Source organism: Rhinolophus sinicus, linkage group LG01 (assembly GCF_036562045.2).
Source record: "Rhinolophus sinicus isolate RSC01 linkage group LG01, ASM3656204v1, whole genome shotgun sequence".
NCBI classification, from domain to species: Eukaryota; Metazoa; Chordata; class Mammalia; order Chiroptera; family Rhinolophidae; genus Rhinolophus; species Rhinolophus sinicus.
In genome coordinates, this window is record NC_133751.1 from 138,155,350 (window position 1) to 138,171,886 (window position 16,537).

The following is a 16,537-nucleotide window of genomic DNA, read 5'->3' on the forward strand; positions in this document are numbered from 1 at the left end:
CTAAATTAGGGGAAATTGACTGACGTGCTTGTAGCAAACCTTTAAATATTAGTGGTATTTCTTTCTGGTCAAATGTTTAATACGAAACTTGCATCATTCCAGAAAGATTGCTTTTCAGATATTATTATTATTCACCAAAAGAAAAGATATGTTGCCTTCCATAACCTCTTAAAAGTAAAAAGGAAAGTCTCCATATATACATATGGCTTTTGTCAAGAGCATAAGTTGTTTTTTCTTTCCCCCCTTTCTTTAGGGTTCACTGTCAGACTTTCTTAAGGCTAATGTGGTCTCTTGGAATGAATTGTGTCATATTGCAGAAACCATGGCTAGAGGACTGGCATATTTACATGAGGATATACCTGGCCTAAAAGATGGCCACAAACCCGCCATATCTCACAGGTAGAGCTAAATTTATATTATTTTCCCATGTAATTCAACATTTGTTTACTATTTAAACTTTTAATCCCTTGAACAAAATTTATTTCCCCCCTAATTATCTAATCATGCTGTAGGAGGCAGAATGATTTTCATTTGTTTTTCAAGTTAGTTTTGAGATTGGCCAGGAAGTGTTTTGGATAATGTATACATTAACATCATTAGCTTAATTGTTAGTCAGCATTAGTTTAATTATCGACTTATGTTTTAATTAGTCTCATTTCTGAAAGTATGGTTAAGAATGAAAGTATTTTCTCTAAATCAAAAGAGAAAGAAATTTGTTTTACCTCAAAACATGATTTACTTCAAAGATGATTATAAGTGGGCATAAGGGGATATAATTAAGGAGACTTAGAATATCTTTTTCGCTTGTGTTTTGAATGACCACATGATCATTACCTGAGCTAAGGGGGAAGGAGGCATCATTTGAATAGTTTGCTTTTTTTCTGTGAAGAAATAGCACTTGGACTTAACAGCTGCCATATACTCAAGAGAGTATGTTCCCTTAAATGAGATTCAGTTTGCTGTTGTGTATTTAATTTCTTGAACATGGGACCAGTTTGTCATCCTGTAGTATTCAATTTAAAGATGGGTGCTTTAAAAGTAGGTATAAACTGATTGATTTAACAGGTATTTAGTTGAGTGCCACCAGGTGGTGTTTTAGTTGCTGGGAGGCATTACTTTTAATCCAACTCTAATATAGATTATGGTTTTGCAAAATGTAAATGACCTCTACCTCAGAAATAGCTCCTCTTTCTTCTCACTTTCCTATATACAATCTAACTGCCTCTTCCTGGATTTTTACTCACCTCCCCCAGTCCTATAGGGAAATAATCCTTTGGAACCCCCCAAAGGGTATTAGGAGTAGGGTCCCTAAAAATCTTTTGAGTCTAAACCTGATCAGTTTTGCAGCATTTATGGGTGTCCCCCTGTGCCGCCTGTACCCCTTGGTCTCTGTTTGTGTGTACGTCAATGTAACCCCTGCTCATGGTGCAGATGCATTTAGCTTGGGATGGTCATCTCTAGGGTGAACCAGTTGAGGCTAGTGTGTAGAAGAGGATATCTGATTGCCTTAAAACGATTACTCTTTTCAGAACACCAGATCTAACTGGAGCGGTATATTCCTGGTGAAAATTTCTATCTGTTATACGTTCGTACAGATGCTTTTCTCTAACCAGGTTGATGACTATAGGAACCACTAAAATAAGGGACCCTTCTAAAATGTCGGCCTGTACCAACAGGCAGAAGGTCCCGATTCAGTAATTATTTGAAAATTCTGAAATTTTGTTTTTTTAAATGGGATTTTCTAACTATAAACTCTGATATATCCTTATTTCTTAGAAAACAGAAATTATGTGGTTGGTAGGTAGGAATAATGTAGACAACATTATTGGACAGTGTTTTTGGAATGGCGCCTCTTTACAAAATAATGTTATGGAAAGAATCCCTTCTTCTTGTCCATGTTATGAATAGGAGTTTGTTGTTGTACTCTTGTGCTTCAAGCCATATGGAGACTTTGCTTAAGCTTTTTTTTTCTCCCTTTCCCTTTTTCTGTGCTTCATACTGTCTAGTGACTGTTCTTTTATAGCATACATAGCATCCCTTTTCCCTACGTTCAGTGAAAAATTTTAAAAGATGTAACTTGTTTAAACTTAAGTTGAATACATTGTCTGTCTTTCTTTCTGCAAGGGACATCAAAAGTAAAAATGTGCTGTTGAAAAACAATCTGACAGCTTGCATTGCTGACTTTGGGTTGGCGCTGAAGTTTGAGGCTGGCAAGTCTGCCGGTGATACCCACGGACAGGTGAGGATGGTGACTAAACTGGAAGGAAAAAGAATCTTGTCCTGTATTTTCTAAGCATGGCATACCTGGATTGCTCTAAAATTACTGTGGTGGTGATTAAGTCGGCATCTACTATAAAAAACTCTCTTGAGAGTATTATGTTAAATTGGTTGAGGAAGACATTTTCATATGCTGGTCGAAGGACTGTGAGGACCTCAAGTGGTTTCGATCAAGCAGTTCATAAAACAACCTAGACAGATGTCATGGGATTCTGTTTTTAAAACGAATCAAAGAAGAATCCAACACAACTTAATAGACCTCATTCTTAGGGAGTTCTTACTATTAATTCTTTTCAACTTGTTAATTCTTTCACTATCTTAAGAGGAATGGAAAAATAATCCGTCACTATTTATGCTACGGTGTATTAAGAACTGCCCATTTTTCCGGACAACAGTTACAGCTTCCTGCTTCTTGGTCTTTATTGCTTCAGTAACTCTTCAGTTAACTTTATAGCTTTTCTCTGAATTCCCTCCAGCGTTCAGAGGCTTGCAAAGCCCTGAGTGAGGAGCCTAAGTCTAGTCAGGGTCTGCACGGAGATCTCAGTAACAGCGACCTTTAATAAGGCCCAAGACAGCAAGAACATTATCCATACATACATTTTATTTTCAGCATCTGGGAGGCTAGGAAAGGTGTTTTCACCCCTGCAGATCACCTTTTAATCAGGAAAACCACCTTGACCTGCCCGGTACCATTTTGTTACAAAGCCACATGACTTAGGCTATGGTGTGATCATTTCTTTATCTTTCAAATCATGGAAATTATTCGGTCATCTGATTTTCAGCTTCTTTTTTCCCAGTATATCCTGTTGACTTCCAAGAATGGTTTTCAAAGAATCATAGCACAATAAATTTTTGCAATATTGACTCATGATTTAAGAATTTAGTTTGGAACAATGGTGAGCTGTCATAGTTCTGGAAAAGTTGACACTAAATGTATTTGGGAACAAAGGCAGTTTTGTGGAGAATATTACTGAGAGGGAGATTGTGCAGGAAGCTTAGGGACAAACTCCTGAGCTCATTGTATGATTAATTATCGTAAGACTGAAATTTGGGAGCCGGTCAATCCTTTGGTACCTCAGAGCCCTCCCCCTGGTTTTCTTAAGAAGAAATTTTGGGACTCATTCCTCTTTTAACACCCTCACAATTGGGTTACATGATGGGGTGAAAATGACAACTTACATCAGTGGTCCTTGACTTTAGACTTCATGGACCAGAAAATATAAAAATGCATGTTATTACACATTTTATATATTACACAATTGTACAATTAAAATAATTATTTAAAGTAGCAAAAAAGTAGAGCTACTTTCCTTTTCTTTCTTTAAAGTGTTCTCCTTACTAAATGAATTAAGAACTAGAACTTTAGGGTCTTAGTAACCTATCCTGATTTTTTTTTAAATGTTTCTGTAATATGTATATTTGCAGATAATTACCCAACTTCTAGGCTAGAAATCAGAGTCACCTAGGGATGGAGCTTTGGGAAATACCAGTACCCGGGCCACTGCCTAAACCTATGAATACTCAAGTAATTGTGACCTGCCCAGCTATCTCGCAAAGTTTTTAATGTTGTTAGGTACCAACCAAAGCTGGCTGTACTAGCTGAGTAACCTGTGACACTACTGAGAAATACCAGTCTGTTAGGGACAGATACAAAGAAAGAACTCTAAGACAAAATTCATGAAGAAATAAACACAGACTTTGAACAAATAGAACTTTAAAAAGTTTATCCATCCCTTTTTGGCTAATTCTTTTTACATTTTGTATTGTTTATTAGTTTTTTTTAATACAGAGAAAGAGAAAAAAGATACATTTCAAACAGTATGCAGAAGTAGTACAACTGAAAAGTATATACCTTTTTCTCTATTCCGTACTTCTCCCCACAGCTATTGTCCCTTCCAGAAGGGGGAAAATTCTAAGCCTCTGCCAGCATAATGTTTGTTGATATATTTAAGTGAACCCAGAAAGATCTTAGTGTATATACTGCTTTGTTTCTTGCTGTTTCATCCTACACAATTTTTGGAAATCTTTCTCTGTCAGTCTTTAAAGACTTACCTCGTGTGTTTTAGGAGCTGCATAGTAAGTACTCTGTGTAATCGGGGCCCAGTGACTATGCTTCCTCTCTTTCCTGTGTCATGGCTGCTGTATTACTTGAAATGGAATAAGATTCTGCTTGACCCTGTAACCTAGTGGTCATGATTTAGTTACCTTATCTGATTTTAGACCATATTTGCTTTTGATTCTTTTTACAAAATCATGAAATGTTAGTTTGTAAAGTTAATGAATGAGTGCTGTTTGCTTTCAACATCTTTTTCAGGTTGGTACCCGGAGGTATATGGCTCCAGAGGTATTAGAGGGTGCCATAAACTTCCAAAGGGATGCATTTTTGAGGATAGATATGTACGCCATGGGACTAGTCCTGTGGGAACTGGCTTCTCGCTGTACTGCTGCAGATGGTAAGGGAAAAATATTTTTAAAAAAGATATATATGCCTACTACACATGTATGAAAAGGGATGGTTACACTCAGAAGTAATATTTTACAGTACAAGTCTTTTTAAAAAAGTAGACTCCAAGAGGGGGTAGCTTGAAGAGAATGGGCCAGAGGGTGGGCCACAGAGGGAAGTTACGGATGATGTATTGATCCTTCACCGTTGCAAGATGTTTTGCTGGGCATGTCACATACCTTTAGCTTATTTCCCAAAACAACTTTGGAGGTAGCAATTATCTCAGTTTTACAGATGAGGAGTTTGAGGCTCAAATTTTAAGTAGAAATTAAGTAGCTTCTTTAGCTTCAGGGTGGGAAGTGGTGAAACCGAGATTTGAAACTGATCCATATATAGGGAGGCGGCTGCTACTTTTGGGCGGTAGGGTTGTGTGGGTCCCACACAACAGGTTCTAAAGTCAACCCTTGTGGTGAGAGGGGATGCATGTGGATTTGGGGGCTTTGCCTCCCAGGACACTCGTGATGCCAGCAGGCACCTAACCAGCCAGACTGAGTGGCACAGGCTATCCTCCGTGACACGGAACCGAGCACCCAGTCGGAGGGACCACAGGTTACATTCTGACTCTTAAAGCTTGGAAAGTCTCTGATCCGAGGTAACAGACCAAGCACAGCGCCTTGGTCTGAGGGTGTCCTGCGTGTTCTTGTCACGGAAATACTTGGCCAAGGCCTGTGAATGTCGGCCCTGATGGGTAGGCTGATCCTGAGCCTGCCGCTGCATTCCAGGGCCGGAAGCAGTGCGCGGGGCTTTGCCCTAAGGTTCTGGGAGACTGCGAGGCAAGCTCCCCGTGGAACTCCCAAACATTACATTAGCTTGACCTGTTTCTTTACATTGTAATTTATAATTGCCTGAAAACTTCCAGTGGATTGTGCAACACCATAGAAAAAATTGTGTTGAATATCTAAAAAGCTATAACCAGCTTAACCTAGGTTTGTAAGAATACTTTATTTCCCGAGTGCTCTCACAGCCACTCAGGATAGGACAGACGACCCCTGGTGTGAAATCTGATTTGGGGTTCTTAGTAGAGTGAGCTCAGCAGTGAACAGCCGTTCATTCTTCCGAGATTGGGGGTTTGGCGTGGGAGGCATCCAGGACCTAAGGAAAAACCGAAGCAACTTGGATATAATTTAAGCTTAGAAGTCTATCGGAAGAAGAGTAAGCTGTTCAGTTATTTTGGCTCAAAGTGGAAGAGGAAGTACATTTATTATGTGCATTTATAGAAGCAGAAGTAGGTCCGATAACAGATGTCATAGGAAAATATATTTCATAAGAACTTGATTACTAAGAACTCTCTTAACGCAAATCATTAGCGATGGTGTTAGGAGACACACAGAACCCTGCCCTTAAGTACAGTTTCTTTAAAGTGATAAATGTTTTCCTGGACTTAGCTCTAGAGTAAGGTGAGTGTGAGTTGTCTAGCCCAGTGTTTGGTACACAGGTGTTCAGTGAATGATTTTGGATGAATGTAATACTGAGAAATGTAAGGGGGTGCGATGGGAGTTTAGCATGAGAAGTTGCTTTGTTAGCAGGGAGGGATCACCAGGGAAGTTTCTGTGCAAAAGGATGGGTGTTGGCATTTCTTAAATGCCTGGTACGTGCTGTGAAACAATTGCGAAGTCAGGTATTTCTGACTCAAGTTAGAAATTAGGGCAGAGGACAGTGTGAACGTTGCTAGAGTGAGTGCTTTCAAATTTGTTGCTGGCTAGTTATTGATGGTGTAGTTCAGTGATAATCCAGCTTTAATATGCACACTAAAGACTGGGAACCTTGTTATAATTCAGGTTCTGACTCAGTAGGTCTGGGTTGGGGCCTGATACTTACATTCCTTACAAGCCGCTGCCCTGTGGACCACACTGAGCAGCAAGGGTTGGATAGCTGCCTGGGACTGTCAGTCCTGTCACTGGAAGCGGCTACGCAGACTGGCTACCCAGGCACCATGCATGCTCACGCTGGGGAGGGTGGTTAGATGGCCCCCTTCATGACTCATTGTTTACGAGTATAACTTATGTTCTATCCAGGAGTGCTTGGTGCATCTCAAGAGCTTGTACAAGGTTTGTGTCTATACACAGACACTTCCGGTCCCCGAAATTGCTGATCAGTGACAGGTTTCTGTCAAGGGGAGACAGGACAGTGATTGATAGCACAGACTTCAGAGTCATTCAGAGATGGATTCCAATTCCAGCTCTACCACAACAGCCAAATTACAGAACTTTTCTGAGCTTCTTATATGTAAGATAGAGGTAATGCTGCCTTCAATCTGCGAAGATGAAATGGAATAATACACAAAGTTCCTGGTCAGGAGAAATGCTCATCAAATATGTTATTAACGGCTAATTGCGTTTTCCTGTTAGAGTAGGCCTAAGAAAAGAGGAATCATTTATATTGTTGAATAAATCTTGCTTGTCTGTGAAGGCACATTCTGACTTCTTGGGAACCTTGTATGGAGAGTGCGTTCATGATTTAAAAAAAAACTAAATGTGTTTTTGTCAGCTCTTGTGAGGGCAGACGTGTGACTGAGGTATATAATTCCTCATGTGGAGAGCATTTCATAGATTCAAGATGGTTGTAACAGACTGAACCCAGAGTCTTCAGAGATGGAAGCAGCACTGATTATAGTCTGATCAGAATTGCAAGAGTGGGTACCTTAGAGGGACACTGTGGTCCCCTACGTCCTACAGAGGCGATAGCCGTTCCTTACAGCAGATAAGCCAGCTCCTTACCCAGCCCTTAGGCAGGTTTACATGCCACATCACAGACATTTAGATTTCCCCTAATTTAGAGTTTGGGTCACACTGTGGTTTAAGTCCATCATTATAGTAAGTAACAATTGGGAAAAGGTGATAGAGCATTTTAGAAAGTTTGTTCCAGTTTGGAAGTCATGCAGATCTGAATTAAAATGATTTTTTTAAATATTTCAGGACCTGTAGATGAGTACATGCTGCCATTTGAGGAGGAAATTGGCCAGCATCCATCTCTTGAAGACATGCAGGAAGTTGTTGTACATAAAAAAAAGAGGCCTGTTCTAAGAGATTACTGGCAGAAACATGCTGTAAGTTACACAGTTAGCTTTTCACTTGAAATTCCAATAAAATGCTTTTCAGGGAATGATTTATATCTCTGCACATTTCTCTTCTGGGAGCATTTTCTGGGGAGGCGATCTGTACTAGTTGTAGAAACAACAGAATTAGGGCTGTTCGTATATTCATGAGGGAGACAGTGAAATCACGGCCGCCCTGCGCTCATCTCTGGTCCCGGGCACAGGAGTCTGTCTCCTGTTTGGAAAGCTTCCCAGGGAAGGGAGTGCGTGGATGAGCCTGTGGGTAGTTGTGTAACCTTGCTGATCACCACCTTCCCAAATGATGCCCTTTTCAAAAGCAAAACGCCCAGTGTTTTCCTCTCTGTGGGAGTTTATTTCAACCTTTTGATTTGGGGTTGGAAGATTTTCAAGTTCGTTAGGAGGCTCTAAAACTAGAGACTGGGTAGGTGAAAAATGGAACAGTATTGCCCCGAAGATTTTGGTCTAGATAGAACTAGAAACTTGGATAAAACCAGGTAGAGAATCCTCAAGGATAGCTTTCTAACCATTCAATGCAAGGTAGAAATGCTGATTTAACTAAATAACAAAACTTGGTAGACCTCCTTTAGCCTTGGTTTTGAATCCATTTCAAGAGTTAGTACTGAAATGTTTTATGAGCCATGGGTAGGGATTTGGGGAATTAAAAAGATGAATCCCCGTCATGTGTCTCCAGTGCCCCACATACCTTGCTTTCTCGCTAATAGAAAACATAAAGAAGCTGTAGTGTTTGAATATGTTTTCTTTTCTAGGGAATGGCAATGCTGTGTGAGACGATAGAGGAGTGCTGGGACCACGACGCAGAAGCCAGGCTATCAGCGGGGTGTGTAGGGGAAAGGATTACGCAGATGCAGAGACTAACAAATATCATTACCACAGAGGACATTGTCACAGTGGTCACAATGGTGACAAATGTGGACTTTCCTCCCAAAGAATCCAGTCTATGATGGTTGCACCATGTGTACACACTGAGAAACAGGACTCTGGACTGGAGCTGCTGAGCTACCGGAACTGCTTACAGTTTATTTTCTGTGCGAGATGAGCAGGACGTCTCCTGGACGTGTCGGAAAGAAGGCCCTCGTTTAAAACTGTGGCTCGGGGACTGACTCCCGGCATGGCCTGAGCAGAGACGTGAAGGACACGAGACTCAGAGAAACGCTGCAAACTCAGTCAAGAAACTTTTGAAGACATGTACATGAAGAATGTGGCCCTCTCCAAATCAAGCATCTTTGGACCTGGCTAATCAAGTGTTTGAAAACTGACTTCAGATTTCTTAATGTCTGTCAGAAGACACTAATTCCTTAAATGAACTACTGCTATTTTTTTTTAAATCAAAAACTTTTCATTTCAGATTTTAAAAAGGGTAACTTGTTTTTATTGCATTTGCTGTTGTGTTTCTATAAATGACTATTGTAATGCCAATATGACACAGCTTGTGAATGTTTAGTGTGCTGCTGTTCTGTGTACAGAAACAAAGTCATCAAAGTGGGGTACAGTGAAGAGGCTTCCAAGCATTACTTTAACCTCCCTCAACAAGGTATACCTCAGTTCCACGGTTGCTAAATTATATAATTGAAAACACTAACGAAATTTGAATAAAAATCGATCCATGTTTTGTAACAAGGTATTACAAATTCACTGTGTTGTTTAAGAAAAAAAGGTAAGCTATGCTTAGTGCCAACAGTAAATGGCCATTCGTAAAGCAGTGTTTTCGCTTTTCTTGTGCTAGCTTGTAATTTAAGGGGGAAAAAAAGTGCTGTTCCTTTGAAATGAAAAAATGGTGTCATTTTTCCCTTCTTCCCATGTTTTAAAGCTTCATCTTATATCCAGTTCCCAAAATATTGCATACTTACCTAAGTATTTTTTTTTAAGGTGTGCTGTGTTTGGGGAATATTTGAAAATTTAAAGCATGATTTAAAATTTTTTAAGTGAGCTGTGACACTGGAAAGCTCTTCATTTTTATTTTAAAATAGATTTTTTTATTTATATATGTAAAATTGTAGTGTATTTCTTTTCACCAAACAGTGTGTGGGACATTCTTTATCACTGTTTTAGAATCACCTCAGGAAGTGTCATTACCCAGAATTCCTCACTCTCTGCTTCGAGACTTGTAACTTTATCACCATATTTCTGCTTGGTGCCATCTTGTCAGAGTAATATTTGATGTCTGTGATATGTAAAGAATTATCCTAGGATAGAGACTATAAATTTTAAGCACAGATTTCAGATGTTACTGCTTTAAAACAAATCAGGGATAACAAATGAAACTGGTAACTTAAAATATGCAATGACATTTAGAGGTAACCAATGTTGATGTAAGTAACATAGCCTAGCCTCCTCCTGCAAATTGCTTTACCAACTAACTCTGATGTTAATTTAGGATAGTTCATGCCTTATCCTTGATAAGAAAATGGAACTGATGTAGGTAGGCGCCAAAGTGCTTTTCAAAACATTAGAATATAATTGGATTCTTCCTCAAATTTATACAGGCCAAAGTAAGACATTAATTTCCTGAATTTCTAGATTACTGACCAACAAATAGCCAGTATTATGCTATGGACTTTTGTCAGGTCATTTTAAAATCCACACATTAATTTTATAAAAGACTTTTTTACACGTCACTATCAGGAGCTCACTGTGAATGTGTTCTCTTCAAATCGCTATTCAATCACATCGTACACTACATTTTACTTATAATATGCACTTAATCTCTGGGAATATTAAGTTATATTATTTATAAAGAATACATAGGTCAACAGACTCTAAGCAGGGAGGGAAAGAAGAGTAATAGCATTCTTATCTGTGTGCCACACACCATCCAGAATGTGCTCTTGGTCACGGTATGTGCCCAAGTTGTCACTAGTCCTAAGAATTCCCATTTCAATGTTGAATTCACCTCTTTATTTCAAAGTACTCGGCCTCTCAATTTCTTGATTTGGTTTTACTTCCACTTTGAAACTAACCAAGAAGGGAAAATAATGAGACTGTTCATACATAAAAATGGTTAATCTCCTGAAACTAATTTCTACCTGTTCTAAACATTTAATCCTGTTTTTGAAAGTTGAAAAGAAACAAAACAAATACAAGGAATATTATGATGAATATTTGGCTTATGTGAGCACTAGAGATAAATTTTCTAAGACCAGTTACTCACAAGATAAAATTCTTCTCCATGTTAGAAAACATTTTTAGAAATCTGGGTATTGTACTTAACTCTAGCTAACCGATTTTAAAACTTGTATCCTTTTGAGAACTATATTAATGGACAGTTTTTATAAGCAGTTAAATAAGAATGTTCCAGTGACTACCTGTCCTGATACCTAGTCTTGTTAAAACTTTCTTTTGCAGGGCATTTCATGTTTGGTTTACAGTCAGAACAGAGTGGGCAAGTTAACAAAAAGTTTGAGCTAGGGATACTGAAAAAAAGAAAGATCAAAGAATGAGAAAAATGACTTCATTCTGGGGTAAACTGAGACCCCAATAATTTTTTTTCCTCATGTGTATGGTGCTCCTCATGATTCGTCTTGTATTTTGCCTGATACCCATCAGAACTGCTGCTCTAACTTACACTCTTTACCTTGCCCAGGTCTCCGTCTAAGGAATGAATGCTTTCTGATCAACTGCCATAGGACTGATGGATTAACCAGTGTTTGGCTTTATTCGAAATCTATGCCCTGCACAGCTCTTGTATGTATTTTAGATGCTAGGAAGTTTTTAGCATGTGATGTGTGATTCTTGTTTGAATGTTTATTACAGGTACCTTGTGAATTCTAGAACAGAGACTGTGCCTCACAATTGTTGGTCCCATGAATTATCTTTCATGGTGATGTTGTGAAAATACAATCAGGAAAAAAATCCCACCAATTTTGGAATTTAAAATAGAATCATATATCATGAAATTAAAAAATAATCTCTTCTCCCTTTCCTCACCCCTACAATAACAAACAGCTACATTTAAGTAAAACACAGGGGGTAGGGGGAAGAAAACCCTGGCCACATGATACTTTGGTGGAATAAACTGATTACTGTTACAAAAAAATGCTTCACCACAGATATTTTCCAGTTTCTCTTTTTTACCTTTCTAAAAAATTACTTTTTAGGAACATTTGGTATAATGTGCATAAAATTATTTACCGATTTATGGGCAAAATGATACAAGTAGCATCTTGATTGAACATCATTTACCTCAGATATTCAACCAGCAGTACATTTTTTATGCAGTCTCAACCCATATCCTATTTGTTACCTCTCAAAATATTGGAAAGCAATTATTTTAGCTTTACTCTGTATTTCTTGTCAGTGTTTTGGGCACAGGTTGTTGTACTACTGTCAAATTGTACTTGCTCTTTTTTTCCGCAAGTATTTAACAAAAAGCTAAAAAAAAAAAAAGACCCCATAAAACCCCACCTTGGATAAGTGATTGTTAAATATTGTACAAATAAAATGTATGCTATCCCCATTCCATCCCCAAGTTAAATAAAAAAATGAACATGGTATGATTTGCATATGCAGTTTTTCTTTAGCTGTGTGAGTTCTCGAGGGGAATAGTAGTAGCTTTGAAATCTATAGTGAGGCTTTCACGTTGAGATTTGCAAAAATGGGGATGTGGTGAAAGAAGGGAGTTTGTCAGTTCCCTTCTTTGTTGTCTAAGCAGATTGTCGTCCCACTAAAGTAGGTATGTTGGTCCTGCCAACATGGGAAGCCAGCGTCTGGCTGGCATCAGCTACCTTGTCTTTTCATACGGAACTAGAAAACTGTGGCTTAGGGAATAGTCATCAAAAATATAAACTATATTTCCAGTTTTGTAACTCGTTTACCAATTGGATGAAGAATTGTGATATTTTCACTTAGGCTAATCAACTGATCCTCAAGGAAACTAGCTTCCATTTACACGTTTAATGTTGTGAGAGTTTTGTATAACCCATGCCTTTCAAAGAAAACAGGTGGAAAAGCCCTACATTGTCACATGGAATGTCACAGTTCACACCAATGGATTCTCAATTTTTTTAGGGTAAAGGTGAAGGAAGGGGCAACACTTACGTTATGATAGTTTGGAAGAACCTGCATTGCCTTCTAAACCAAATGAAAATGCAAACCATGGTGGAATCTGCATGGAATGTACAGGAATGGCTTTCCACAGGGTGCTCTGCAAAACACGGATTCTTCAGGAAGCTAACAGATAGCACATTCTCAGTATGTATAGCATTATGATATAGTACATCTGGACCAACAGGTTTTAATTCCTCAGAGCTATTCACATGCATGTGAATTGGAAAGGTGGTTTGTTTTTAAAAAAATAAATAAGATACTGTTTTTAGTGGGGCGGAGGGAGGGATCGCATGAGTGAACACTGCACTGATGCCTCTAACACTCTTCCTCATTTCCAGCCTGAGGATCCCAGGAGGCCTACAGTCCTCCTCTAGTAAATGAAAAAGATACCTTTATGCCATGTTCGTTTACATTATTCTCCAATGCTTTCTACTAGGGCTTTTCAGATTTGATTCTTTTGTTGATGATGGTTTAAGAATTTAAGAAATGAAGTTAGTTTAAAAATTTTGTAAATAAATTTAGCTTCTTTGTATTAGCATGGAAAGGGGAAGAGCCACATCCCTCCCCCCCCTCAAAAAGTGCCACTGGGATGTAGACTTGCATGCCTTTTGCTAACCTTTTTTTTTTTTTTTCTAATTTGCTTTCTGTTTCACTGGAAATGAAAACCCATCTTACGACTTAGTTTTTTAATCTGTAACCTGGATGTTGATGGATCTTCTGAAGCTCAGATGTAGCCGGGGAGGCAGATAAGGACCCTCAGCCTTTAGGGCATCTTAACTTAATGACAATTTGTAATCCTCAAGTCAGCTCCTCAGGTGCTTTTACGGTCAGTACCTTAAAATAGTTTAGAAAAAATTTTTAAAGGGACAATTTTAGCTCAATTTTAGCCTGAAAGATGAAAGAAAGCGTTTAGGTTCAATATGGGAAGTAAAGTAACAACATTAACCCTTGCTTCTAGTAACAGTGATGCTACCATGCTAAGTATTTCAGTAAAATATCCCCTAAAAATCTGTAGAGTGTTGCATAACACCAGTATGAAGCCTGAGGTTTTATGAGATTGCTGAAAAGTAAATGACAGTGATCTGAAGACTTAAAGGTCAGGGAAGGGAGGCTGCATATGCAAATGAATACGTCTTAACCACTGAAGACCTACTTTTATGTACATATATTCTACATCCGATACTTCTGAAAACCACATAAATCACTTCTTAGCTCATACTTTAAAAAACACACGGTAAGGAACCCATTACTGAATCAGGTATTAATAACGGGCTTTGGTGTCAATCTAACCTGAGTTGAACCAGGGTCTGTCAATCATTCTTTACCTATGTGATTCTGGACAATGCCACTGTTAGTTTTCTCATCTGTAAAGAACAGTAAATAAATATAGCCTTTGACAGTTACAAGAATTATAAACTGCACAAGGATAGGGACTGTCTTTTATAAACCTTCTTCCGTGAAAAAGGCAATCAAATAATCTTGAATGAAGTCACTAACATGTAATAAATGCTTATTAAATTTCACTTTAAGCATGTACCTGTATCAGTTTATGGACTCTTGAATTTATAATGTGATACTTAAGCTGAAATTTCTACATTCCTCTTAGGGATTTACTTTTTGATACAAATAATAGATTTGGTTAACACTGAAAACATTTCCTATTTTATTTGTGGGAGTGGTTTTCAGGAATTTCTTAAAAGTTCTTGAAGACAAATTCTGATGCTTTTGGCCTAAAATAAAGCCCAAGAATCTGCGTTTAAAAAAACCCTTCAAGGGATTCTTCTGTAGATGGAGTAAGTACCATATTTTTAGAAGCTGGAAGAAAAAATGTCCAAACTTTTGGCCATCTTCTGGCCAAACTGGTCTCTTAAACTAGAAGACTTGGGTCTGGAATAGAATCCAGAATTTCCATGGGTGCAGAGAAAAAAAAAAAAGCAGCACGTTCCACTGGACCAAAAGATTACTCATTACACCTCAACTCTTACCTCTGTTTCTTTACTGTTTTGTTTAGGGTCTGTAAAAACATCTGGCTGCTGGGTTGAAATGAACTTTTCAAATGTAACACATAAATCCTTTACAACTGTTAAATAGGCATATGGTTCAATCCCTATAAAACTGTCACATTTTATTTTTTTGAACTTCTACAACATAGTCTAAATTACTGGAATTATAAATCATGTAACCGCTTATGATTTAAAGGCATGACACAGCCAAGAATACTACATGTGTAACAGTCCCCCATAAATACAAAAATACATGTTTATAAACGTAAGAAAATGCAGTAACATATCTTGTTCAAGGACAATAGCTTTTAGGTCAGAGAAGTTTGCCTGACACTCCGTAACTGAAGCCAGTGGTTACACTCATAACCAGCTCAGGGAGGACGTTGCCCACTGCCTCACATCCGTAGGACAGTTGGGGTACTTCTGCAGGGCATTCATAATCTGAGTGTTATCCAAAAGTAGTTTCATCAGCTGGTACTCTCTCTGTGCGTTTGCTGAAGTTCTTTCCACGGGCCTTATTAATTCTAACTGTTGTAAATGTTCAAAAGCCTGAAAGATGAAAGAAATTGTTTAGGTTCAATATGGGAAGTAAAGTAACAACATTAACCCAGGGAACAGTTAAGGGTTTTGGTCAGTTGTGGGATAGAATCCCAGGAAACAAACTTAATAGAAATCAATAGGCTTCAAAAACAATTCTCATCAACCTTATAAAACTTCACATACCAGGTAGAGTTGTGTCAATATACAATTATCTGTCGCCACACGGCTGAATGTGAACAGCAAGTCTGATCCAGTCTGCACAACACAATTTGGTTCCTATCTCATTCTGTATCATAACTCCTCCTAGTGCTTCAGTTAACGAAGGGTTTCCAGTTCGCTGTAAAAACCTAAGATCTATAAGACCAGTACTTTTTGACTCATTACCTAGGTTACTCAAATTTGCATTTACGTTTTGTTTCTACCTTTGCAAAGGCTTTACTGTGTAAACATTTAATAGAGCTGCAAATAAGGAGGCAGGAAAGACCTGGGAGTGCACCATGGGCAGCTGATCCTATAAATAACTGACAGCAGAATGGTGGCAGGAGGGGAGAAGACAGTCTCCTGTTTCCCTAAAAAGTCTGACGGAAGCAGCCACAACCTGTCCAAGTCTCTTCCACCTTCCCCACCTTAACAGGGCTCTTGACTGGCCTCTTCCTTTTACCTCTATTACATTATTAGGTCTTTTCTAACCTTGAGTATTGATTTAGGTGTTTTATTAGCGTATGAAAAAAATCATTAAATTCTATACTAACCATTAAATATCGACACACTGAAATAGATTTCTGAGCTTTCTAATCTTACAGCCTCATTGTGAAAAAATATCATTGTGATATATTCTTTACGTATCATAAAAATTCTGATGAAAAGAGAAATAAATAGCTCAGACACCATTCATTTCTGAAAACGAGAAATACCAGAGGCTGCAGGCTGAATAAAATTGAAGAGATTTAAAATATTTCTAGACAGCAAAAATTCTCTTATATAAAATGTAGAAACTTGTAAGAATGTAAGTGTTCAGGTAACCCTTTCCACTCACACAACTCCCACAAAGTATGACTGTCAGACAGACAGGCACGTTAAGGGGGAGGGGAACCA

The 16,537-nt window shown here is 38.3% G+C and overlaps 2 protein-coding genes across 6 annotated transcripts in view; one reads left to right on the plus strand and one right to left on the minus strand.

Moving 5' to 3' along the window:
* Positions 1-12,344, plus strand: part of ACVR2A (activin A receptor type 2A) — an 80,642-nt gene extending 68,298 nt beyond the window's left edge. For 2 of the 3 annotated variants that reach the window (XM_074335994.1, XM_019737423.2), the window contains 5 exons: positions 254-399; positions 2,125-2,239; positions 4,592-4,730; positions 7,696-7,826; positions 8,603-12,344. In XM_074335994.1, the coding sequence (XP_074192095.1) occupies positions 254-399; positions 2,125-2,239; positions 4,592-4,730; positions 7,696-7,826; positions 8,603-8,797 (726 nt within the window). In that variant the 3' untranslated portion in view covers positions 8,798-12,344. The remainder of the gene's footprint in view (positions 1-253; positions 400-2,124; positions 2,240-4,591; positions 4,731-7,695; positions 7,827-8,602) is intronic. The other variant, XR_002137829.2, reaches the window with a different exon arrangement.
* Positions 12,345-14,878: 2,534 nt separating this feature from the next.
* The window catches only part of ORC4 (origin recognition complex subunit 4), a 69,622-nt gene continuing 67,963 nt past the window's right edge, over positions 14,879-16,537 (minus strand). For all 3 annotated transcript variants that reach the window (XM_074336008.1, XM_074335999.1, XM_019737417.2), the window contains exon 14: positions 14,879-15,451. In XM_074336008.1, the coding sequence (XP_074192109.1) occupies positions 15,263-15,451 (189 nt within the window). In that variant the 3' untranslated portion in view covers positions 14,879-15,262. The remainder of the gene's footprint in view (positions 15,452-16,537) is intronic.